This window comes from Eretmochelys imbricata, chromosome 1 (assembly GCF_965152235.1).
Source record: "Eretmochelys imbricata isolate rEreImb1 chromosome 1, rEreImb1.hap1, whole genome shotgun sequence".
Classification (NCBI taxonomy): Eukaryota; Metazoa; Chordata; order Testudines; family Cheloniidae; genus Eretmochelys; species Eretmochelys imbricata.
The window spans coordinates 199,978,236-200,004,352 of record NC_135572.1 but is presented as its reverse complement, the minus strand read 5'-3'; the positions used below and the strand labels follow the sequence as shown (position 1 = coordinate 200,004,352).

The window sequence follows — 26,117 nt, the reverse complement described above, 5'->3', positions numbered from 1 at the left end:
TTTTTTCCTACCCCCCCCCCCCAGATGTTCTGGTTTAACTTGGATTTAAACTTGGAGAGTGGTCAGTTTGGATGAGCTATTACCAGCAGGAGAGTGAGTTTGTGTGTGTATGGGGGTGGGTTTTTGGAGGGGGGTGAGGGAGTGAGAGAACCTGGATTTGTGCAGGAAATGGCCTAACTTGATTATCATGCACATTGTGTAAAGAGTTGTCACTTTGGATGGGCTATCACCAGCAGGAGAGTGCATTTGTGTTGGGGGGGTGGAGGGTGAGAAAACCTGGATTTGTGCTGGAAATGGCCTAACCTGATGATTACTTTAGATAAGCTATTACCAGCAGGACAGTGGGGTGGGAGGAGGTATTGTTTCATATTCTCTGTGTATATATAAAGTCTGCTGCAGTTTCCACGGTATGCATCTGATGAAGTGAGCTGTAGCTCACGAAAGCTCATGCTCAAATAAATTGGTTAGTCTCTAACGTGCCACAAGTACTCCTTTTCTTTTTATAAACCATGGGGAAATTACATTACAAGCTTTCATAAAACACCTTACTTGACATATTTTATAGCACAATAACATTGTTAATTCAACTGTTTTTTCCTTGGGGTTCAAGTGGCTGTGATTGTATATTGGTTAGTATTCTGTGCCGTGGCTGCAGTAACCTCAGTTTGAATCTGAATCACGGCTTTGATTTTTGGTGGGGGATCTCCTGACGCTTGCCTAGTGACTTAGCCTGATTGCGTTCATTTGCAAAGAAAGCCAGCAGCTAGTTTCTGCTTGGTAAAGGAAAGTCAATCAGGTACATCCATTAGAAAAAGAGTAACTGGGAAGAGTAACAGGAATTCTTCCTGGGCGCCAACGTCCAGAAGCAGAGTATTCCATCCTGGAAACCACTGCATTTCAAATGTCCGGCCACTGAGTGTTGAAAGGAAGGATCTGCGGGCCTGAGAAGCTGCAGCCCTCAAGAGTTGCTTCTAAAGCCAAAGGGGCCATAGGTGAGTTTGTGATGGTGTGAATTTGAGGAATGTCTAAAGTGTGGAAGGGGGAGGGAAGAAAGAATCAGTTGTAAGAGGAAGAAGGTGCTGAGCAGCCCTTCAGTGAGGGCAAAGTCCCAGGCAGGTGTTGTGGGAAGAGCTGTGTAGCCCCCAAAGGCAGCCCGCTGGGCAAGGACATGTAAGGAGGGCCAGGGCTTTTCCCAGGGCTGTTGCTGCAGCCAAAGCCTTTAGAAAGGAAAAGAGAGCAAGGGGTGTTGTTGCTTGGTGGGGCCTGTGTGGTGTAAGCTGGTCATAGCTGGTGTCTTGGGGCTCCATGCAGTGCAAGGTTATGCTCTGTTCTTTGCTGGTATAGTGGTGAGTATCCCTATCTGTCATATGAGAGACTGGGGTTTGATTCCCCAATGGGGAGAGCAGTGCCTTCTGAAGGTGGGAGAAAGAAATGCTTTGCTCAGCCACCACGTTTCTTCCTTTTTGTGGTGACTTTCGTTCTTGCCCCACAGTGCTGATTTTAATCTCCATAGAGCCAATTAGCCCCCAAGACCACCCCTGCCTGCTTGCCCTAGCAAAAGCCTGTACATCGCCTTCCGCCACTGGGCCCAGCTTCAAGACCTGCACGTTGGGGCACGTTTCAGAGTCGCAAAGGGAAATACTCTGGCCAAGGACAATTGCCCAGTCAAACTGGGTGGCAGCTGGTCAAGGGGCGAGGAAGAGAGAAAAGCAGAGAGGCATCAGGCTGGCCTCCTGTCTTTTTTCCTTTTCTTATGACTTTAACTGTGACCGTAATGGGGAGACTTGAGAAATACCTGTGCCGTAGGTGGCTGCCCCAGGAGTGCAGAGCTGAGCATTTTCCATGCAGCTACTGTGTCACCCAGCAGCTGGGAACCCCGTGTTCTCCTCTTGCGGTGTCTGGACCGTGATTATCATGGTTAGGAACTTCAAAGAAATTTTTGTAACAGTGTAAATTATTAATTGAGCAGGTTTCCTAGGAAATGCATGGGGTGAGGGCAGGGCTTAAATTCAGCTGGAGCCCACCAGAGCAGAGCTCCTGTAAATATTTTCAGACCCATGGGAGGCATCAGGGCTTCATCCCCGTGGCATGCACCAGGGCTTCAGTCCCGCAGGAGGTGCCAGGGCTCGGGGCTTTCCCTCTACGGGAGGCACCCTAGCTCAGGCTTCAGCCCTGCAGCATGCGCAGGGATTGAGGGCTTCAGCCTTGTGGGATGTGCTGGGGCTCAGGTCTTCAGCCCCGCGGGAGGCACTGCAGGGGCTGAAGGACCGAGCCCCGGCACCTCCCACACCCTCCACCTGTGGAGCTAAAGCCTGGAGCCCCAAATGGGGGAGGGGCGCTCTGGGAAATAATCTTTAAGAATTTAAGCCCTGGGTGTGGGAATGTAAATGACCCGCCTCTGAAGCTGTGCCTGGCAGATTACCTATTCATGGTTTCTTCAAAGGCCCAAACTGGATAAATGAGTGCCTCACAAACTCATGAATGTTTTTGTTCTGGGCAAAAGGGTGTTATGAACTTGTAAACTCCTGTGTGGGAGTCTGAAGGGTTGCTCATTTCCCAGAGCCCATGTTGGAGTTGGGGTAATCTTTGGTAAATTTATTAGCATGCAAACAGGTTCTTTTATTATTTTAATATTTTTTCCATGAATTGCTTTTACCTTAAGAATAAATGTGCTTCCTTAGAAAGAGCTGTGTGGTAACTTAGAACTGTGCCAATTACACTGTTACCTATCTCCGAAGACAAGGCAAAAGAAGCCTGCTTAAGCAGCCTGTCTTTTGCTGGGGATATCACAGGATAGTCAGAGGACTGTGCAGCCTGGAAATACTCCAGTCAGAAGGGAGACAGACGGATGTCTCCATCTAACAGAGACAAAGGCTGGGGAGCCAGAAGCCTAGAGGAGGTGCCCATGCTGTTCCACAGAGGGGAATACAGGTGCAGTTGCTCTGAGCTGTAACAGCTGCAACCACATGGGCCATGTCACAAACCCAGGGTGGGGAGGCGGGCCCAGCCCCATGGGACAGGAGCCATGGCTGCAGGGTCACTGACTTGATTCAAGTTCACAGTTACCATGAACACTGTGACCTCTGCGCTAAAATCATAGCCTTAACTATAATTATACCAATATAGATTAAGCAATACACATCCCCTAGAGTGGATGCAGTTATACCAGTATAAAGGTGCTTATGCTGGTATAGCTATTCCCATAGGGAACTTTAACCAAATTTAACCTTTAATCAGTTTGAACACTTTCTCTCTCTCTCACACACACACACACACACACACACGTGCACTCCGTGGATCTCACCAGCAGAGAATCTAGCACTTGGACTCTGTCCCAAGCTGACATTGTTTGGAAGGTTGAGCAAAATATTTATGATAGTGTAGTGAGCCTAAAAAATGCAGTGTCAAGATATTGATTGATAGGACTGGTAAAATTAGATGAAAATGTTAGACCATCAACTGAATAAAATGAGATGATTAGATGCTGGGTCACTCTAGGCTGCTCTGTAGCACAAATGGGCCAGAATTGTCTTGAGAATTCCCCAGCACAAGGGAAGCATAGAGCTTGCATAGCTTTATGTGCCCTTCCATACAAACTATAGTGTAAGGATGAGACAGGTGAGAGTGCATCTTGGGGAGAGGGGCAGTGGCCAAGTGCAAAGAGCTCTATCTGTTCTAAACTGCGGATCAGCTAATAGTTTCATAAGGCTGTAGTATGTAAGAGCAGCCTGCAGGGTTGCTGTAATTCAGTGGCTCTCAAACTTTTTGTATTGGCAACCCCTTTCTTACAGCAAGCTTCTGAGTGTGACCTCCTCCCCACATTAAAAAAACACATTTCCTATATTTAACACATTTTAAATGCTAAATTTATAACCCCACTGTAAAAGATAAAAGCAATTTATGTTTTCCACCACTTTTAAATTAAGACTAAAACACATTTTAATTGAATTATTGTTATAAACAGAAAGGTTATTTTTAAAAATAGTTTCTGTTTAATACTTGGGGGGGCATGAAGAAACTTTGTCAAAGTCACTTTTCACAGCAGACTTAGCACCTGATTGCCAGCCTTGCTTCTGTGCTGCTGCCGGTGGCAGCACTGTCTTTGGAGCTTGGCAGCTGGCAGCGGCAGCATAAAACTGCAGAAGTAAGGGCGGCAATGCCATACCATGCCACCCTTACTTCTGCCTAATGTTTGACCTTTGCACTGGGAGGCATGGTTGGCGGGGGGGGGGGGGAGGCTAAAGCAAATTTTGGGGTGGCTCTAGCCCCCACAAGTCCCTTCCCCAGCACCACCCCTGCCTGTGCATCTGACTGTTAAATTATAAATTACTCTTTTTGCTGATATCAGGGTTCTGATTGGTCTGCAGTTTAATGCAGCTCTTCAGCTGCTGAACAATCAAACCCTCTAATGTTGTCTCAGTCCCACCCTTTTAGTCGCAAGACAACAAACCTGCACACACGATACTACAATCCCCAGAGCCCAATTTTCTTAAAGTGGTGATAATATAAATATGTATTTTGTTTAGGAACAATGATCACTGCATTATACATTTACAATACATTATGAAGTAAATACTTTGTGATGTAAATACATTGCAATGGAAAGGCATGTGCAATTTTCTAAAACGCTAGATCAGCACTTGTTCAATTTTGGCAGCTTTCTTGGCATGGATATATTATTAGAATGGAAGACCAATGAATTCTGAAGCATGTATACCAAGGAATGCCCCTACACTGCTAATGATCACTTAGGTGTGAAAAGTTTTGGTGGTGCAATAAGATTGCCAGTGATGATGGACAAACTGAACATCTAGCCAGAGCACCTTAAAGACCTAGCCACAGATTGACCCAGGTGGTTCTTAATTTGTAACGAGGCTGTCCCTTTGAGATTTGCCATGGCCCATGATGCTTTAAGTTTAAGGGATGAGGAGTCAGGATGTCTGGGTTCTATTCCTGCCTCTGCTACTGACTTATTGTGTGATTTTGGGCAAATGCCTTCGCTGTTCTATGCCTCATCTGAGCCTGAAGGAATGTTAGAGACTAACAAATTTATTAGAGCATAAGCTTTCATCGGCTACAGCCCATTTCATTGGATGCATAGAATGGAACATATACATATATATATATATATATATAATCAGATAAGTTGGAAGTTACCATACAAACTGTGAGAGGCTAATTAGTTAAGATGAGCTATTATCAGCAGGAGAAAAAAACTTTTGTAGTGATAATCAAGATGGCCCATTTAGACAGTTGACAAGAAGATGTGAGGATACTTAACATGCGGAAATAGATTCGATATCTGTAATGACCCAGCCACTCCCAGTCTCTATTCAAACCCAAATTAATGGTATCTAGTTTGCATATCAATTCAAGCTCAGCAGTTTCTGGTTGGAGTCTGTTTTTGAAGCTTTTCTGTTGCAAAATTGCCACCCTTAAATCTTTTAGAGTGGCCAGAGAGGTTGAAGTGTTCTCCTACCGGTTTTTGAATGTTATGATTCCTGATGTCAGATTTGTGTCCATTTATTCTTTTGCATAGAGACTGTCCGGTTTGGCCAGCGTACATGGCAGAGGGGCATTGCTGGCACATGATGGCATATATCACATTGGCAGATGTGCTGGTGAATGAGCCCTGATGGCGTGGCTAATGTGATTAGGTCCTATAATGGTGTCACTTGAATAAATATGTGGACAGAGTTGGCATCGGGCTTTCTTGCAAGGACAGGTTCCTGGGTTAGTGTTTTTGGTGCGTGGTGTGTGGTTGCTGGTGAGTATTTGCTTCAGGTTGTAGCCCACGAAAGCTTATGCTCTAATAAATTTGTTAGTCTCTAAGGTGCCACAAGTACTCCTCATTCTTTTTGCTGATACAGACTAACACGGCTACTACTCTGAAAAAAGAAAGGAATGGAGGAAGGATGAAGTGGAAAACAGGATGGGGAGGCGAAGATCTGGAAGGGGGGATAGAACAGAAAGGGGATGGAAGGAGATGGATGGAGGGGATGGAAAAAGAAGGATGTGGAAAGGAGGGTGGATGGAAAAAATGTGAAAGGGAAATGGATAGTGGAGATTAGGAGGAGGAGAGATATGGAAAGGGGGATAGAAGGAGAAGGTTAGGAGGAGGGATGTGAAAGTGGACATAGAGGGACTAGGCTACACAGAGGAGGAAGGGGGAAGGAGGAAAGCGAGGATAGAGGGAGGAAGAGGGATGTGTGGAAGGGGCATAGAGGGAGGAGGGGAGAAGGGATGGAGGAAGGAGGTAGGGAGGAGGAAAGGGGGATGGAGGGAGCAGGTTAGGAGGAGGGATGTGTGGAAGGAGGATGGAGGGAGGAGAAAAGGGGGATGAAGGCAGGAGGCATGTGAGGGGGTGAAGGGAGGAGGAAAGGGGGCTGGAGGGAGGGATGTGAGGGAGATGGAGGGAGGAGGAGGGATGTGTGGAAGGGGGATGGAGGGAGGAGGGTTGGGCAGTTGCTCCGGGCCTCTCTTTTGGCGGCGGCTGTGGGGGGTCCGGGGCGCTGTAACCCGAAACCTCCCGCCCCTGAGCGCAGCGGAGGCGGCGGGGGAAGGAGGAAGCGGCTCGGCTGGGCCCGGCCCGGCGGTGAGTGTGTCCCACAGCCCCACACCAAGGGGGGAGCGCTCCGGTTTGTTCACTGGAGCTTATGGCAGCTGCGGGCGGGGGGTCCTGTGCCTCCTTTGCGGGGCTCTCCCGGCCCCGGGTGGGGTCTCGCGGCCCCCTGCCCCTGCGGCCTCCCCGGCCCCACCCCTCCCCGGGACTCTCCCTCCCGCGCCAGCCTTTGTGTACGGAGGAGGGACAAGCCCGTGGCGGGAGGGAAGCTGGATTTCAGGGCAGAGGAGCAGCCGAGCGCTGCATCTCCGGTTGCAGGGGAGGGGGGCCCCCAGCCAGCGGCTGCAGAGGCTGAGGACGGGCGGGCGGGCGTCTCCTGCTTCTCGCGAGCCCTGCGAGCTGCCCAGTCCCCGATCGGGGCCGCTGGGCGCGCGACAGGCGCTGCGATTTCCGCTGCCCCGGTGTCTCAGTGCGGAGCTGGGGCAGGAGCGGGGCTCGCTGCAGCAGGCTCGGGCCACGCGGGACCTGCCCGCGCCGGGGCTGAGCTTGTGTCTCACTCGGACGCCAAGGGGCTGGAGCAGCCGGCGAAGGAGAGGAAAGAAGTGTTATTCCGATGGGACGCTGGGCCTGTGCAAGGAGGCTCACAGCTGCTCTGGCACCGCATGCCATTCTTCCCGGGTGATCGGCCTGCAGCGGGAGCGGCTCAGAGCTCCCCTGCTTCCCAGTCCCCCTCTGCTCCCGGCGCCCGGGCTCAGACCTGCCCTGCAGGGTTACCTCAGCAGCTGCCCTGCGTTCCCACCTGGGCTCCACTCCCCTGCAGCATTACACAAGTTCCCATCTCCCCTTTGCTCCATAGGCTCATAGGACTGGAAGAGACCTCCAGAAGTCATCTAGTCCAGTCCCCTGCACTCAAGGCAGGACTAGGTATTATCTAGACCCTCCCTGTTGGGTGTTTGTCTAACCCCCTCTTAAAAATCTCAAATGATGGAGACTCCACAACCTCCCTAGGCAATTTATTCCAGTGCTTAGCCACCCTGACAGGAAGTTTTTCCTGATGTCCAACCTAAACCTCCCTTGCTGCAATTTAAGCCCATTGCTTCTTGTCCTAGCCTCAAAAGTTAAGAAGAACAATTTGTCTCCCTCCTCCTTCCAACAACCTTTTATGTACTTGAAAACTGTTATCATGTCCCCTCTTCTCCAGACTAAACAAATCCAATTTTTTTCAAACTTCCCTCATAGGTCATGTTTTCTAGATCTTTAATCATTTTTGTTTCTCTTCTCTTTTTTTGTAACAGCGTTACACTCTTGACTCATATTTAGCTTGTGGTCCACTATGATGCCCCAGATCCCTTTCCGCAATACTCCTTCCTAGGCAGTCGTTTCCTATTTTGTATGTGTGCAACTGATTATTCCTTCCTAAATGGAGTACTTTGCATTTGTCCTTATTGAATTGCATCCTGTTTACTTCAGACCGTTTCTCCAGTTTGTCCAGATCATTTTGAATGTTAATCCTACCCTCCAAAGCACTTGTGACCCCTCCCACGTTGGTATCGTCTGCAAACTTTATAAGTGTACTCTCTATGCCATTATCTAAATCATTGATGAAGATATTGAACAGAACCGGACCCAGAACTGATCCCTGTGGGACCTCACTTGTTATGTCCCTCTAGTATGACTGTGAACCACTGATAGCTACTCTCTCGGAATGGTTTTCCAACCAGTTTTGCACCCACCTTATCGTAGCTCCATCTAGGTTGCGTTTCTGTAGTTTGTTTATGAGAAGAAGCCCCATCAGAAGCCGCAGCCTGAAGCATTAGAAGAACTCCTCTCCCCGTGCTCCCTCACCCCCAGCCCCTTGCTGCAGTAGCAATAGTGTTCCCCTGGGATTTTCTTCCCAGGCCATGCTCTGGCTACACAGGGGTGGAATAAGAGAAAATGTATTATCTGCAGGACCCTGCCTTGATGTTTTGCCCTTACCTGCATGCAACTCTGGGCCTGCTCAGTGGGACCTTGTCTACATTCGAGAAATTAGGGTGATAACCAGCATTTGGAGCCTCCCCTCTAGTACACCTGTAACAGGCAGACCTTGCATCTGCACACACAGTTGCTACCTGTGGTGCACAGGCATTTGCTCAACACTTTGGATTGTGCTTGCTCTGCCACACCTAACCACCTTGTCAACCCCCACCGCCCAAGCCAGTTGACATCAGTGCAGTGCCTGTGTGGATAGCAAGTGATGGCATATTAGCTCTAACAGTGCGAATAGTCCTCCTGCTACTGTCCCAAAGTGCATCAGTTACTGCTTAGGTGACTGGTCTCATGTTTCTGTTCTCTGTTGGTTGAGGGTCAAAGGAGGGATGCTTTTTTGCCGTTTGGATGTTTTAAAATTTGCAGGGAAGATTTGTATATGTACCACACAGAGGGCATGTGCCCAGGAATACGCCTGCCAGTGGAATGGTGAGCACCGAGTGTTCCAAGTGGATTGATTTAAACTAATTGATGGATCCTATCATGATATTTAAAAAGCTTTTAAAAAATTAAAATTCTTCTGCATGTTTAATTTGTTAGTTAAATGTTCTGGTTACATTGAAAAGGATGGTTATTTTATTTCTCTGGGATAGTTTAGAACCAAGCAATATAGGGTGTATATTTTTAAAAACAGTTTAGAGGTTTGTGGCATTTAAAACTAGTGAAAATGGATTTTTGTTAGGTTTTAAACATCCTCTTACAGTGCTAGCAACTCAACCATTGCAGCATTGTGCTAGTGCTTGAGCACTGAAAGTGAAAATGACAATAAACAATTGTTGTTGCATGCGTGTAGTTATAGCTGTGTTGGTCGCAGAATATTAGAGAAACAAGGTGGGTTGTGTGTCTCGAAAGCTTGTCTCTCTCACCATCAGAAGTTGGTCCAATAAAAGATGTTACCTCACCCACCTTGTCTTTGTAATAAACAAAAAAGAAAGGATAAAATCGTTGTTTGTGGCAGATGAGTGCTCTGCACAGCTGAAGAGGGAATATGCAAAGGTGACTTTAATCTACCATTGGACTTCTCAGATCCTGGAGTTGTTCTTCATCATTCCAGCACTCTGGCATAAATTCGTGCTGCCTGAGGGCTGTTCTGATTTGTGCCTGCCAAAAGCACAAAGGGACCCTTACAGCAGCTAGGGTTGCTGAGTTACCATGACACTCCTGCTCAAGCCACATCCATGTCTCTGTGCCACCTAGGATGACCAGATGTCCCGATTTTCGGGACAGTCCCGATTTTTTGGGTCTTTTTCTTATATATGCTCCTATTGCCTCCCCACCTCCTGTCCTGATTTTTCACATATGCTGTCTGGTCACCCTAGTGCCACATGAGGCTCCTCCTACATAGGAGAGATCCTTCCTGAGTAGCCAGGGAAGCTGGCTTTTGGCTGCTTTATACCCATAGAGTTGTAGCCATAAGCAGCCAGGATCTTATGCAAAATGTTCATGGTCTATGCCAAATGAAATGCAAACCATAAACAATCAGCTTCACTGGTAGTGAAAAGTAAATGCGATTTTTAAAAAATTATTTTAATGTCAGTAAATTAAGGTTTTCTTAGGAACACATGGAAGGAAATTTGTTTGGAAAAATATGATTTTTAGGCTGGCAGCACCCCTTTAAACTCTAACTACCTCAGAGATGTAGGACACTTTGTGGATATTTGTGCCCAGCTGGGAAGGGTGGATGGCCGGAATCCCAGCCAAGGCATCCCTTCCGAGTCACCAGTCCCCAAGAAATGCTAACACCAAGTTTGCATGAATTTGAAGCCAATCTTTTTTGACATTCCCTTTTTATTTTTTCAATTCTTGGTCTGGATTTTGGGATTCAGTATGTGTGTGGCTTCACTGACACAGCAGTGAGAGGGCTGCACATTAGGTTCATCCAATTCCCTTTCCAGGGCTGTGGAAAGAGAAAAATCTGCTCCGATACTGGGAGCACCAATGCTCATGCCGGGGGAAGGTGATTAAGCAGGAGTGATACTTTGGAGGCCAGAGGGTGGTGTCAGCAGCCTTGTGAGGCAGCCGGCTATGGAACTGCCACTAATCAGGCACCCAGAGGAGTTGGTACAGGCCCACTGGAATTCCTCTGCTGGAGACATTAAGGGGAGGTCACAGTGGCTCTCAGGGGAACCAGGAGCAATATTTCTGGGGCCTCAGGGGGAGATGGTGTTGGTCAGCTGAGAGAAGTGATAAAGCCTTAGGTCAAGGGTTCTCAAACATTTTTATACCGTAGATGAGATCTTAATAAAGGAATTGCCTCTTGGACACATTTCCCATTGACAGTCACACAGAGGACCACCTCCCCCGGCTCACTGGCAATACAAGAACATTCCTGTGGCAACCACAGTCATTGCAAAAGTGATATTAAGAGAATCTTTTACTGTATTTTTAATGTGATTTAGCGGCTGCAAATGAGGAGGAGCCTGTGTCATGTGACTAGCAGCTCTCTGTGGAACACAAGCAAGTGCTCCACAGACCAAAGTAAAATACCACAAACTGTAACGTGTATAAAGAGAGATCAACTAAGACCATTTATAACTCCATTATTGTTTTTTTTCATAAAAGCTTTTTGGCATAGATGACTGGGAGTTAGAACTCATGGGTAGGGCTAGTCAAAAGTTTGACATAATGGCCCCCTTCCACTCCTGGAAAATATTAAATGAAATGTTTTCAAAATTTCCCCCCTATTTTCCAATCAGCCTCGTTCTTGGGTTCTGTGCTTGGCTCTGCCATTGACTTGTGTGTGACCTCGGGAAAGTCAAGTCCCTACTCTGGGCCTCAGTTTCCCCAGCTAAAATGGTTATGTGGCTCCTGTGGGTGTTGTGAAGCTTGATTAATGTTGGTAAAGGACCTTGGGATCCTGGAATAAAAGATATTGTAGACATGGAAAATACAATATTGTTTGGGTGAATGTTTTCATGTGTTTTTTCTTCTCCTTGTTCCAGCTGCCCAGCATGCACTGTCTGCTCTGTCAATGTGTGCTCTGACAATGAGCATCAACTCCTCCTTCAGCAATGGGAAGGGCCTGAGAAACCTCACAGCACAGGAAGACGGGGCAGTCAGAGTCACCGAGTCGATTGCTATTATCGTCATTGCTATTTTCATCTGCTTGGGCAACTTGGTGATTGTCATCACCCTCTATCGGAAGTCTTACCTCCTTACGCTGAGCAACAAGTTTGTGTTCAGTCTGACACTGTCCAACTTCCTTCTGTCTGTCCTGGTGCTTCCTTTTGTCGTCACCAGCTCCATCAGGCGGGAATGGATCTTTGGAGTAGTTTGGTGCAACTTTTCTGCCCTGCTTTATATGCTGATCAGCTCGGCCAGCATGCTAACTCTTGGTCTCATTGCTATAGATCGGTAAGCTCCTCTTTTTGTTATGAATAGCAGTGATTAATTCCAAACGACATACATCAGGAACATCTAAATACATCTAAAATGTAAATGCATACATCTAGGAACAAAGAATCTAGGCCATACTTATAGGATGGGGGACTTGATCCTGTGAAGCAGATCCTTTGAAAAAGATTGGGAGTTGTGATGGAAAATCTGCTGAATGTGAGCTCCCAGGGCAATGCTGTGGCCAGAATGGCTAATATAATCCTTCAATGCATACATGGGAATCTCAAGTAGGAGTAGAGAGGTTGTTTTACCTCAGTATTTGGCACCGGTGTGACCCCTGTGGAATACTGTGTCCAGCTCTGGTGCCCACAATTCAGGAAGGTTGTTGATAAATTGGAGAGGGTTCAGAGAAGAGCACAAGAATAATTAAAGGATTAGAAAACATGGTCAAAGAGCTCAATCTGTTTGGTTTAACAAAGAGAAGGTTAAGGGGTGATTTGATTACAGTCTATAAGGATCTACCTGGGGAACATGTATTTAATAATGGGCTCTTCAATCTAGCAGAGAAAGGTATAACATGATCCAATGACTGAAAGTTGAAGCTAGACAAATTCAGGCTGGAAATAAAGTGTAAAATTTGAACGGTGAGAGTAATTAACCATCGGAACAACTTACCAAGGGTTGTGGTGGATTCTCCATCACTGACTATTTTTAAATCAAGACTGCCTGTTTTTTCTAAAAGATCTGCTCTAGGAATTCATTTGGGGGAAGTTCTAGAGGGGGCCTGTCAAGGTTCCTCCCCCACTCTGAACTCTAGGGTACAGATGTGGGGACCTGCATGAAAAACCTCCTAAGCTTATCTTTACCAGCTTAGGTCAAAACTTCCCCAAGGTACAAAATATTCCACCCGTTGTCCTTGGATTGGCCGCTACCACCACCAAACTAATACTGGTTACTGGGGAAGAGCTGTTCGGACGCGTCTTTCCCCCCCAAAATACTTCCCAAAACCTTGCACCCCACTTCCTGGACAAGGTTTGGTAAAAAGCCTCACCAATTTGCCTAGGTGACTACAGACCCAGACCCTTGGATCTTAAGAACAATGAACAATCCTCCCAACACTTGTACCCCCCCTTTCCTGGGAAATGTTGGATAAAAAGCCTCACCAATTTGCATAGGTGACCACAGACCCAAACCCTTGGATCTGAGAACAATGAAAAAGCATTCAGTTTTCTTACAAGAAGACTTTTAATAAAAATAGAAGTAAATAGAAATAAAGAAATTCCCCCTGTAAAATCAGGATGGTAGATACCTTACAGGGTAATTAGATTCAAAAACATAGAGAACCCCTCTAGGCAAAACCTTAAGTTACAAAAAAGATACACAGACAGAAATAGTTATTCTATTCAGCACAATTCTTTTCTCAGCCATTTAAAGAAATCATAATCTAACACATACCTAGCTAGATTACTTACTACAAGTTCTAAGACTCCATTCCTGGTCTATCCCTGGCAGAAACCAGCATATAGACAGACACACAGATCCTTTGTTTCTCTCCCTCCTCCCAGCTTTTGAAAGTATCTTGTCTCCTCATTGGTCATTTTGGTCAGGTGCCAGCGAGGTTACCTTTAGCTTCTTAACCCTTTACAGGTGAGAAGAGCTTTCCCCTGGCCAGGAGGGATTTCAAAGGGGTTTACCCTTCCCTTTATATTTATGACAGGGCCAGATTAGATGAACACAGGCCTTCTGGCCTTGGAATCTATAAATCTAATAATCTAAAAAGTTTTGATAAGAGACTGTGAAGGTTCCATGGGAAAAGCAATGAAAAGTCAGAGTTAAGGTTGCATGAACAAAATTACATACTGTTTTTCAAACAATACAATATAACATGGGTTCTCAACCTGGGAGTCATGATCTCCCTCCCTTTCTTTTGGGCTAGATGGATGGTGCGGGGTTCCAGACCTTTTTACTGTTGTAACATGGGGTATGGTATGGAAAAGGTTGGAAACCACTGCAATTATAGTGATTAATAATACCTAGCTCTTGTGTAGCACTTTTCATCAGAAGATCTCAAAGCACAGGAGGGAGTCAAAAGAGCTCAGTATCATTATTCCCATTTTATAGATTGGGAAACTGATGCACAGAGAGGTGAAGTGACATACCCAAGATTATCTAGTAGGCCAGTGGCAGAGCTAAACCTCGGTCCCCTCAGTCTCTGTCTAGTGCACTGTCCAGCAGACAACACTGCCTCCCCGATATAATACATTTCCCCTGCAATTACATGTAAAATCATGAAATAGAAAGGTAGAAAATAATTAAATTAATATTTCAAGATGCTGCACATGCAAGATTGTTAAAATCAATTGATGCTATAATAACATAGCAATTGATGCTATAATAACATAGCATATAATAACATAGCTGTATGTAATCGTGTATAATTGTAAACCTCATTACAATAATGCATTCACACCAGGATTAATGCTTTCTGAAGCATCTGGTATTGACCGCTGTTGGAAGACAGGATACTGGGCTAGATGGACCATTGGTCTGACCCAGTATCGCCATTCTCATGTTTTTATGATCAGTAGGCAGAATTAAGGCTGCATATGCGGCTTGATCTTGGGCACTTCTTGACTTTTGAGCTCTTGTCCGCAAATAATTTTTTGAAATATGATTTTTTTTTAAGTGTCGCTCTAACCCCATTTGAGGTTTGGGGAGCAGAAATGGGGAAGTCATTCCCTGGACTCCAATGGGAGTTGAATCTTAATCAGTAAACCCAGTTCTTTGCTTACTGTACTTTTCTATGATGCTACTGATGTCTCTTTTTGTGTTTCCCAGGTACTATGCTGTCTTGTATCCAATGGTGTATCCAATGAAGATTACAGGAAACAGAGCAGTTGTAGCCCTTGTGTACGTGTGGCTACACTCCCTCATTGGCTGTCTTCCTCCTCTCTTTGGCTGGTCTTCCTTGGAGTTCGATCAATTCAAATGGATGTGTGTGGCTGCGTGGCATAAGGAGGCAGGCTACACAGCTTTTTGGCAGATCTGGTGTGCTTTGCTGCCCTTCCTGGTTATGATGATCTGCTACGGATTCATATTTCGCGTGGCTAGGATTAAAGCGCGCAAGATTCACTGCGGTAGCGTGGTCATTGTAGAGGAGGACGCTCAGAGGAATGGGAGAAAGAACTCTAGCACCTCCACCTCCTCTTCGGGCAGTCGAAGGAATGCTTTCCAAGGGGTTGTCTACTCAGCCAATCAGTGCAAAGCTTTCATAACCATCTTGGTTGTCATTGGTGCTTTTGTGATCACGTGGGGGCCCTACATGGTAGTAATTACGTCAGAAGCACTTTGGGGGAAAAATAGCATTTCTCCTGCTCTGGAGACATTAGCAACATGGTTATCTTTTTCAAGTGCCATTTGCCATCCACTGATTTATGGACTCTGGAACAAAACAGTGCGCAAAGAACTGTTAGGAATGTGTTTTGGGGACCGGTATTACCGGGAGTCATTTGTTCAGCGTCATAGGACAGCCAGATTATTCAGCATTTCCAATAGGATCACAGGTAACAAACACTCTTCCCTTATGGGTGATACTTAATATCTGCATTCATATGGCATCTTCCAAGGGCTGTACAAATACTAACTAGCAATGTATTTGAGGGAGCTCTCAAGGGACCGTTTTTCAAATTACATCTCCCATCTGAAGGAAAGTTGTGATGAGTTCCCTTCCTTTGATGGGAATTCTCCTCCCTTTCTTGATGCAGCTAAATTCTCCCTGGCAGAGAAGATTTAACCCTGGGGCTAATAAAAATAATTTCCTTTCTCCCCTGCTGAGACTCCTCTACACACACACATATGCACACACTATTTCAAATTATCCAAATCTGAGCATTCTTATACTATGAATATACTCAGTGGGTCTGATTCTCCACTCCATTGCCTGGTTTTGTGGTGGTGTAACTCTGTTGACTTTAGTGGAGTTACTGGTGTAAAACCAGTGTCACAGAATGGAGAATCACACCCAGTATATTTTTCAGGAGCAAAGTATAAATGTTTCCAGTCTAATATAAAAATGTTTTCCAAGTGGTATTGCCTTTCTCCTTGCTAAGGTTATCAATTTAGCTAAACCTGTAACAATGGCTGTAGTTAACATTGCTTCAAACTTCCCATTCTAAGACCATGTATTCAGTTGATTATAACATCCCAGACTTTTACCTATTGGGCTAAACTTTTCCAGCCTGGTCTATCCCTGAGGTCAAAATATTTGGGAAAGTTAAAATGATGGTCTGTTTTTGAGAATGAGAGAGGGGGAAAAACACCACCACCTGCTGTATGAAAAGTCAATGCAAGCAGTGTATGAAATTGACCAACCATGCAGGGGAAACTGACTAGATGCAAAGTGCTGTCAGATGCAAGGAGTGAACAAACGGAAATATATAAAGAAAATATTTTTTCTCTAATATCATTTGGTTACCATAATCTTAGGTGTTCCTTGTAACAATATCAGGTAAAAAATTTACAGACAGAAGTGGAAGTTTTAAGTTAAGTTGTCACAGGAAAAATGGGGAGAAGGGAAAGTTGGGAAAGCTGCAGGGTAGAATCAGGCACTCGGATGTGGGGGTTATTTGAAGATGTTATCATTACAGTAGATCTACCATACAGAGCACAACTCAGTGATGATTAAACTGTTTTGCAGATCTGGGACTATCTCCCCATCTCACAGCTCTCATGGCAGGTGGGCGGCCTTTAGGACACAGCAGCAGCACAGGGGACACTGGTTTCAGCTGCTCTCAGGATTCAGGTAACTCTATTGTTTTCCTTTCTCAGACAGAAAGATTTTACTTGCAGCTTACTTGCAGAATTCTGTGGACAGTCTGTATTTATGTACAGATATTTTTTGGTAGGTGAACAATAACATTAAGCATCTCCTACGGCAATGGTTTTCAACGTGTGGTCCGCAGACCCCTGGGGGTCCACAAACCATGTCAAAGATTTCCAAAGGGGTCCGCAATGCCATTTGACATTTTTTAGGGGTTTGCAAATGAAAAAAGGTTGAAAACCACTGTCCTATGGTACCCTGAGCAGACCCACCTTAGCTTCTCCTCTGTATTTTTGATCTTGTGCTATCTACTATGAAAATACTGTCCAGCCTTGGAGAATATTTTCTTTCCCTAGTGAATATTTCCTAGGAGCAAGATAATCTGTTTGTCCCATTCCTTTATTCTCCTTCCCCCTTCAGTGATCTTCCCGGCCCCCCAGGGAGCTAAGCAGCAAACTGCTGGGGAAATAGGTCTCTTCACTTCCTGCGTACAGGAGATTTCATTTGGCCACTCTATGCTAAAGCCTCTCTTATAGAATGGAAGCTTCCCATCTTTGTCATGGATCTCTCGAGCAGTAGCCTGGAAAAGGGCATAGTGATCTGCCAGTAATTTTCCAGCGGTGGTAATAGGGGGGCTTTGGTTTTAACTACCAACAGAGGAAAGTTTTCCAAAACTTCCTTCTGCAATCTATTTTAAAGAGTATTTCTGCTCTACAAACATGAGAGAGCACTCTTCTGACAGCTGCAGCTCTGCATTGCTCTCTGCCTGCCTCTGACTGGGAGAGTGGGAGAAGGAGGCTGGCAAGGTGGGATTTTTCATGAAGGCAACACTACTCCGCTAATTCTGTAGGTGAATAGCTGGCTTAAGTGCAGCTATAGGTGATAAAGGGTAATGGAAAACTCTTCTCTTTATAGCAGCCTGTGTTATCATCCTGAAGAAAGGCACTAAGAGGTCTCCACTGCTGACCAAAACAAAGATATAAGTTGTTAGGAGCCCCAGTGTTTAGGGAATTTGAATTGGGAAATATCCCACCTCACTGAACATCCTGAATGACAGAAGACAGGCTTTTCAGACAGTACAAGACAAAGGAACTGTATACAGAGAAAAGATCAAGGGATACAGATCAAGTATTTAATGAGACAGATAATATAGGATCAGCCGTATCCAGTCAAAACACTATCTTAGCATCACTTATAGACAGGGATCCACTTCTGGGGAAGAATTACAGGCCAATTTCCTTACTCAATGTAGTTTTTAAAATATATGCTAAAATATTGTCTCAAGGACTGGAGTGTCTTCTTCCTAATTCTACCCATCCATTGCAGGCTGGCTGGGTTTCCAAGGAGTAGGGCTTTGATCTTGCACCGCTGACTTCAATACCCCAGATGATCCACAAAACATTAAAAATATCCCACTCATTTAATATGGTCTATGAGGAAGGTGGCTCACTCTCTCATTACTAAGTATTTGGAGAAGGCATTTGACAGGATGGAATAGAAATATTTATATATCACAGTTCAATTCTGGACCATCCTTCGTTTAAAAAAAATAGGTTTGCTAAATAAATCGTTGGTAAAGGTCAGTGTCTTGTCTCATGGAATTCATCATGGATGTGTGTTGTCACCTTTACTATAAATTGGTCCTGGACCCTCTGGCTATTGTGATAAGAATAAATCCAGGAATCAAATGAACTCATGTGGGTGAAGAGGGCACAAAGCCCTAGTCTGCAGAGGGTGTAATCGGACCGATGAATCATTTGGGACAAGCTACAAAGCATTGAATGGCTGTTGTAGGAAGCTTTCGATCCATCATCAGAGTACAAAAGTATCTGGGCCAAAAGTAAAGCGTCACAAGCATTCAGGGAAGCACATGCTGTGCCTTTCAGCAGCAGGTGTAAGAAGCACTGACACAGCACGCTCCCCTAGTGCTCCCTGAGGCGGCCTGTCTGCTTCTATGCTAGGGAGGCAGAATGCCTCTTTGACTGTCATAGGGTATGTCTACACTGCAATTAAAAATCCGTGGCTGGCCCAGGCCAACTGGCTGTGGCTCGTGGGGCTTGGGCTAAGGGGCTCTTTAATTGCAGGGTGGACATTTGGGCTCCAGCCCAGGCTCAAGAATCCTGTGAGGTGGGACGGACCCAGAGGTCAGGCTGCAGCCCAAGCCCAAATGTCTATACCGCAGTTACACAGCCTTCAGACCGAGCCCCGTGATCCTGAGTCAGCTGGCACAGGTCAGCCCTAGATGTCTAATTGCGGTGTAGTCATACTCTTAGTGTCTGTACTCAGCCACAACTGCACTGGAGTGAGGAGACAGGCCACAATTTGGCCCTTCATGTGATAGCATGGCAGAGACATTGAGTTTAGTGTTCTGCAAACAATGACAGGTACACTTTATTTTGTACCAAAATAATATGGAGGAAACGCAGGTAGATGAAATAATGTTCATGAGATCAATACCCATAAAGTGGTAGAAAGACTCAGCAGAAAAAAAAACAGGATCAGTCAGCCAAGTGTTCTTCTTAAGGAATAATGTTTGTGAGAAGAAAACAAAATGAGTTAACAAAGGCAAAATAGACTGATCAGAACATTCCCCAGCTTGGCTTGCCATCCATTCTGAATATGGAATCTGATCTTGTAATAGGCATCCCCCACCGTCTGTCTCCCAAGTAGCCAGTTTGTAAGGGCTTGTCCACACTTGAAAATTAATTCAGGTAGAGTGTGAATGTAAAAGGCAATAGCTATTCCAGAAGAATTCCGTACGTGGACAGGTGCCTATTTAGCTTGATCCACTTTTGAAGAATAAGTGTGCCCATCTATGGCGTTATTCAGAAATAGTTATTTTGGAGTAAAAAGAAAAGGAGTACTTGTGGCACCTTAGAGACTAACCAACCCATTTGAGCATGAGCTGTAGCTCACGAAAGCTCATGCTCAAATGGGTTGGTTAGTCTCTAAGGTGCCACAAGTACTCCTTTTCTTTTTGCGAATACAGACTAACACAGCTGTTACTCTGAAACCTGTCCTTATTTTGGAGTAGCTGTTGTTGAATAATGCCATCTGTAGACAATCCTTCTCTTGCTCAGGAGAAGCAGGGAGTTGTCCTCAGATTAACCTCTGATTAAGATCAGGTAGTAACTTGGCCCTGGCCCTGTCTGAAAGCCCATCACAGTTGAATGCAGAATGATAATGCATCAGCACATTTTAGGCAATTTTTGAAGAGAGGCGCTCAAGGCTATAAATTCAAAAGTTCATTTCCTCTGATAATTTTAGGTTTGTCTTCTCAGGGGTCGTTATTATTCCCAACATTTTCTGCATTTCAGGGACAGATGTGATGCTGCTTGAGGATTATAGTTCAGATGGAGCTCATCACCCGCATTGCGTTTATCCCTATCGACGGAGGAGTTCGGTAACATTCGAAGACGAAGTGGAGCAAATCAAAGGTGTGTTTAGGGGGGATACTGTAATGCTGCTCACCTGGGATGACCCCACTGCACCTCCATGATGGCTGCCGAGCATAACTGTCCCCTTCTTAAACCTTAGAACACAGAGGACAAGTATCACTCCTGGGCTCTTCATCCTTCCCCTTCTAATAGGTGCTCTGATTCCTCCCTTCTGCTGATTCCTCCACAACCTTCTTGAGAGGCCTCAACTTCTGCTCACCCCATCCTTTACTGCTGGGTCCCTCATTTTTGCCACTGCTGCCTGCTCTGACTTCCCATTAGTTACCTCATCGACCCCTGTGGACACGCTGTCCCATGCCATCTGAGCTGCTTCTCCCTGCTGTTTTCCATCCCGATGCTGCCAGTTGGTAGGTGGGTGGAAGGGGGGGAAGTGTACGTTTTCTGGAACCAGGGAGGTGAGGCTGGACTCACTTGCAGGGTACATTTTACAACTGTCTTTCTGCCATCCATCCACTTCCTTTTAAGATCTGCTCTTTCTTTTCCTCTTCTTCGGGTAGGCATGACGTGAAATCCCTGACAGATGTGTGGTTTGATATAACGGTATCTGCTCTTGCACCACACTATATCAAACCAATCTAGGGGACAATAGAGAGCTCTTCAGAACTGTATGAAATTCTTACAGGAATACTAGGAAGCTTGGGGTGTACCAGCTGTTATACCACTAAAATAAAATCCAGCAGGATCTTATTAAAGGGGAAAAGGCAAAATGCCACATTTATTGTGAATACAAAAAGACTCATAGTAAGCAGTTGGTTATAGCTATAACATTCCATTCAATTTCATATTTCTTCACACATTCATTCACACACACACACACACACACACAGAGGTTCTGCAAGGTTGTTATCATAGTTACCAGCCTTAGAGTTGCTCATGCCAATCCACTGGCCAGGTGGCCTGGACATGAGGAGGGAGCAGGGCCTTGTCAGATGCTCGTCTGATGCTCCTGGAAGTTGGTTTGCAGAATCAGACCCCAAAGTTCTCACTTTCTAGAGTCCATTTTTATAGGAATTTCTTCCTATGCCAGTCTGTGGGAATTGCTTCACCATGCTGTTGCTGAATCAATCAGCAGATGGCACATTCCTGATGGCTCCGTACTGCCAGATGTTATCTTGTTCTTTGGTTCTCCCATCCTTGAGGCTGTTGGGTGGATTCCAGTCTGCCCTCCGGGGGTCCTCTGGTTATTTCCACTTGATGCCTTCATCAGCCAATGGACACTGGATTCTTAGGCTGGCACCTCCCTGCTCATTCAGTTATTATCCACACCAAGCATCCATCCACATACATCCTCTATCTCTATTTTAATCACAATTGTTAACAAAGCGAGATGAATACAATAAAAGGGCGGGGAGTCTCTGGGTGCTGTTTCTGTTGTTACAGAGTATTGCTTTGAGTCTCTCTCTGTGTGAGTAGTTGTTGTTACAAAGAATTGCTTTGAGAACAGACTCTGTCTTAGAATGTACTAACGCAATTAGTAGCTTGCAAGTTTCACACATACAGGGAGAGAAACAGTACCAAAAACCAAGAGACCTCTTAATTAGTAATAGCCTGGAATTTAAACTATGGGGAATCAAACTCATTTGTGATTTTAATACAGAACTTCTTTAATATGATCCAACACAGCAAGCCAAAGTGGTGCATAACATATTTCTGCTAGAGCCTGTGTTATCTTTGTTAATTAAAACCAAAGGCCTACACGAGGAGTACAGCATGTCAAACATGGGCCTGGATTCTCTGCAGAGCTAAGGCCACTTTTGTGCTGCATAAGCCTTCAACCGCCTGGAGATAGTCGGTGGAGAATTTCCCCTGTGCTGGAGAACTCATCGTTTGCAGAAAGCTGGTAAAGGCAGCCAGCTCTGCCACCCCTTATGTTCTCAGAATAAAGGGATGGAGAGGATGTCGGGGTAGAATAGAGATGGGGAGGAGGCGTGGCGGAATGGAACAGAGGTACAACCCATCCTCCATTGGTGTAAGGTCCTTGAATGACCTTACCCCAGTGATGACCTTACCCCACGCTTCCCCTGTGAAGCACTAGCATGCTCTGGGGCCAGGCATTCACACATACACACCACACACACACACCTGCAGCGCTATGACAAAGCCATTCGAGTTAACAGATAATAGCAGTTTCCAGTTCAAAATATGAGTAGCCCTTGATCTGGGGGTACACTATTTTGAATTCAGGGATAGTCATTGACCTGGATAGACAAGCTTAATAACAGGCCTTCCTTCTGTTAGGTAGTTCCAGTCTAGATCAAGGATCAGAAATGGGGCTTCCCTGCATGGGCCTCATTCATGCAGGGACAACAGCCTTTCCTGGGGTTTTATCCATTTGCATTGTCTACTCCCCATTGGATTTTTTTCCCCTCTCTTCCCCACAATGACTCCACCACCTTGATGTTTTTCTGCCATCCCACTTTGATGTTTTTCTGCCGTCCCGTCTTGTCTCTCCTGTCCATTACCTGTGTTCGTTTAAAGAATTTAAAGGGAAAGAATGTATTTATCTCCATTTATGCTGTTTGTTTGCTCCTTGCATTTGTCTCAGCTGGGACAGGGAAACTAGACAAATCAGTTTCATTTTTTTTCCTAGTTAGGCTCACATGTTGGTTCTCAATACTAGCAACATGTTGCTGGGACTGGCTTTAGAACACTGCAGGGTTGATTTAGTTTGAGCAGATCCTCTTGAATTTGGGCTAATAACTAGGAGGCCAATTGCAAGTGATTGAATTTACTAAACCATAAGTGAATGAGGACAGTATAAAAACAGCTACAATGCATCACACAATGTACTTGTTATTACCTTTGATTTTATTATTAGCATTAATATTTGAGACTCTACAGTACACACATACGGTAGTATATTTAGCCAAAAATAATGGAGTCTTATTAATATGAGAGCTTTTCTGAAGCATCTCCTGAAAATCATCTTAGCAAAATTCTATTCACACACTCACTCTAGAGTGAATTGGTTTGACGTTTTATTTAACAATTATCATTACTTTTCCACTATTCGCCTCATAAATATACAGGGTAGCCAAGTAGCTTTTGTGTGTTGCCTCACAGACATTTATAGCAATTCTGCAAGGCTGTCTAAATGGATTCCTGAGGTGTAGAGGGAGGCTACCAGTTTTTTGTGCAGATCAGTGAAGTGTAGAACAGGGAAGTTCTGCTATATATACAAAGTTTGGTGTTCACCAAGTTTAAAACATACCATGAGCTATGTGTTGTGTTTAAAACATACCATGAGTTATGTGTTGAGCTATGTTTTCTTGTGTTGTCCCCCTTTTTATGTAAACAAAATGTGAAATTTTGGTCTAAACAAAATTGAGAATTCCCTTGTGTACAAAACTAATGGTTAGAGTAGAACGGCTGAGAACTGGGACTCAAGAGTTTTATTCCTGGCTCTGTCACTTATTTCTTTCCCACGATCATGTAATTCCCATAAGGCCTAATTCTGTGCCAGATGTAATAAGTGGAAGTTTTGCACTTTGGCAGGATCAGGCCAATAACCTTTTCTGTGCGTAGGTCCCAATCCAGCAAAGTATTTAGCACATAGTCCCATGTAAACACGTGGGTAATCCATCTGACATCAGGTTAAGCATGTGCTTAAATGCTTTGCTTCATCAGTCCTTAGTTTTCCCATCTGTAATTTGGGGATAATTTCCCTAACTGACATGATGATATTGTGAAGATTAGTGTTCATAGTGTGCTTTGAGATCCTTAGACAAAAGATGCTGTGGAAGCATAAAGTACTATTAGTAGCAATAGTAATCATTTGTAGAAGACATGATCACACATTTGCAGTCCTGAAGACAAATATTTGCCCTCAAATATTTGCCTTGTGCAAATGTTTGCACAGCCATGGTATGTTATTGTTAAGTGTTCTGTCTTAATTTCTTTTTTCTTTAGAAGCTGCAAAGAATTCTGTTCTCCATGTAAAAGCTGAAGTCCATAAGTCTCTGGACAGTTATGCATCCAGTTTAGCCAAAGCTATTGAAGCTGATGTGAAAATCAGCTTGTTTGGAGAAGATGCTTTACCAGGATCTTTGTTTCCTTCGCGCACTGTACCAGGCGGCAATGTGGGTGCACGGCGTGGTGGCAGAGCCCAAGCTGGCCAAAGACTTCAGCTGCAAAGCATCGATGAAGGGAATATTTGACAAGAGCACTGAACTAGAAGAAACCACTAAGTATGATCCAGTATAGTAAGAATTATTTTAAAAGAAGCAGGGTATTCAGAATGGCTTAACTTCAGTGTTTTAGTCAAGAACACTTGAAAATACCTGAATACTTGTCTTTAAATACATACATCTACATTTTAGAACAGTATTTACTTACTGTTCAGGGTACTGTACATGTGTTTGTGTAATGTTTTTATCCATTATACAGCACATAAAAACACAGGATTTGCCTTACTTGTCCAAACCACTGGTCCATCAGATCAAGTATCCTTCAGTGACCAATTCCTGATATTTCATAGGAAAGCAAAACAAACAAACAAAAACCATGCAGCATTATACATGGTGTTGTAGAGATTTTTTCCTGACCCATGGGGCTATCAATGTAATCCCTAAAAGAGGAGATTTGATGGCTCTACTGACTGGGAACTTTATACACAGTGTTATTTTGGACCATGGATTTAACTAAAGCGCAAAATCTGAGCCTAGTTTTCAGATTTCCAGAATCCCTTTTATCCAAATTACTGTCCTGTTCACCTTTGGTGGTGGATTATATTTTTGACTGTGCAACCATGGGAATGCTAAATATGAGGCCATATTACACATTGCTTTTGTTCCACTGGACAAATGTTTTATTACAGAGAGCAGATACATCATTCTCACATATATAATGGGTAGAGGCAGCCAAGCACTGGAAAGATGGCAGAAATAGTTTTAGAAGATGGACAGATTTTGTTTGGGGATTTTTAGTTCTCAGTGAGAATTACAATTTGCTTTCCTTGTTTTGTTTTTACTTAGAGGCATTGTACTGCCACTGAGATTAAACAAGGATGAGATAGAATATAAATACTGTATTGCCACTTAATATTGACGTTATACTGGATTCATCCTTTGTATACAGAAAAGCTTTGTGAGTTGGATTTTTACGAGGGAGTATATCTTTTTGTGTTTAAGCAATAGCTACCTCACTACAAGTATTTCTTGGAGTTTAACTCATTAAATCTTAAAATAACAATATTTAGCACTTATATAGCACTTTTCATATTCCAAGCGCTGTACAAGCATGAATTAATCTTTACAGCCCCCTAGACCCAAGAGGCAGGTAGGTGGGTAAGCAGTTAATTCCCATTTTTGCTGAAGCATTAAAGCAGGGGTTCTCAGACTTTTGTACTGGTGACCCCTTTCACACAGCAAGCCTCTGAGTGCGATCCCCCATTGTACGTTAAAAACACTTTTTAATGTATTTAACACCATTACAAATGCTGGAGGCAAAGCAGGGCTTGGGGTGGAGGCTGACAGCTCGCGACCCCCCATGTAATAACCTTATGATCCCCTGAGGGATCCCAACCCCCAGTTTGAGAACCCCTGTATTAAAGTGAAGGGCCAAGTTTGCCAGAAGTGCTCACTCATTTTTTGTGACTCAGTTTTTGAGTGTCCACGTAGTAGCTGCAGGTGCTCAAAACCTCTGAAAATCAGGGACAAGGCATCTCAGTTTGGGAACTTAAAACCTGAAAATTAGAGAGCTCTTGTGACAATTTGGCTGTGTGTGACTTACCCAAGGCCATAGACAGAATATCAGAAGGTAAGATCTCTGGATTTCATGAAACTCAATCCCATTCTTAAGACAGTAGATCACACCTTTCTCTGGCCCCAGTTCATCAAAGCATTCAAGCACATGCATAAATCCATCCCTATTCAGCAATGCACTTAAGCTCATGCCTAACTTAAGTACTTGCTTA

The 26,117-nt window shown here is 44.6% G+C and overlaps 1 protein-coding gene across 1 annotated transcript; it reads left to right on the top strand.

Annotated features, from left to right (window-relative positions):
• The first annotated feature begins 11,561 nt into the window (after window positions 1-11,561).
• On the top strand, window positions 11,562-24,360 carry GPR161 (G protein-coupled receptor 161). The gene is made up of 5 exons (XM_077807312.1): window positions 11,562-11,944; window positions 14,765-15,489; window positions 16,623-16,727; window positions 20,063-20,182; window positions 24,113-24,360. The coding sequence occupies exons 1-5, from the start codon at window positions 11,562-11,564 to the stop codon at window positions 24,358-24,360; spliced, it is 1,581 nt and encodes a 526-aa protein (XP_077663438.1).
• The last annotated feature ends 1,757 nt before the right edge of the window (window positions 24,361-26,117 follow it).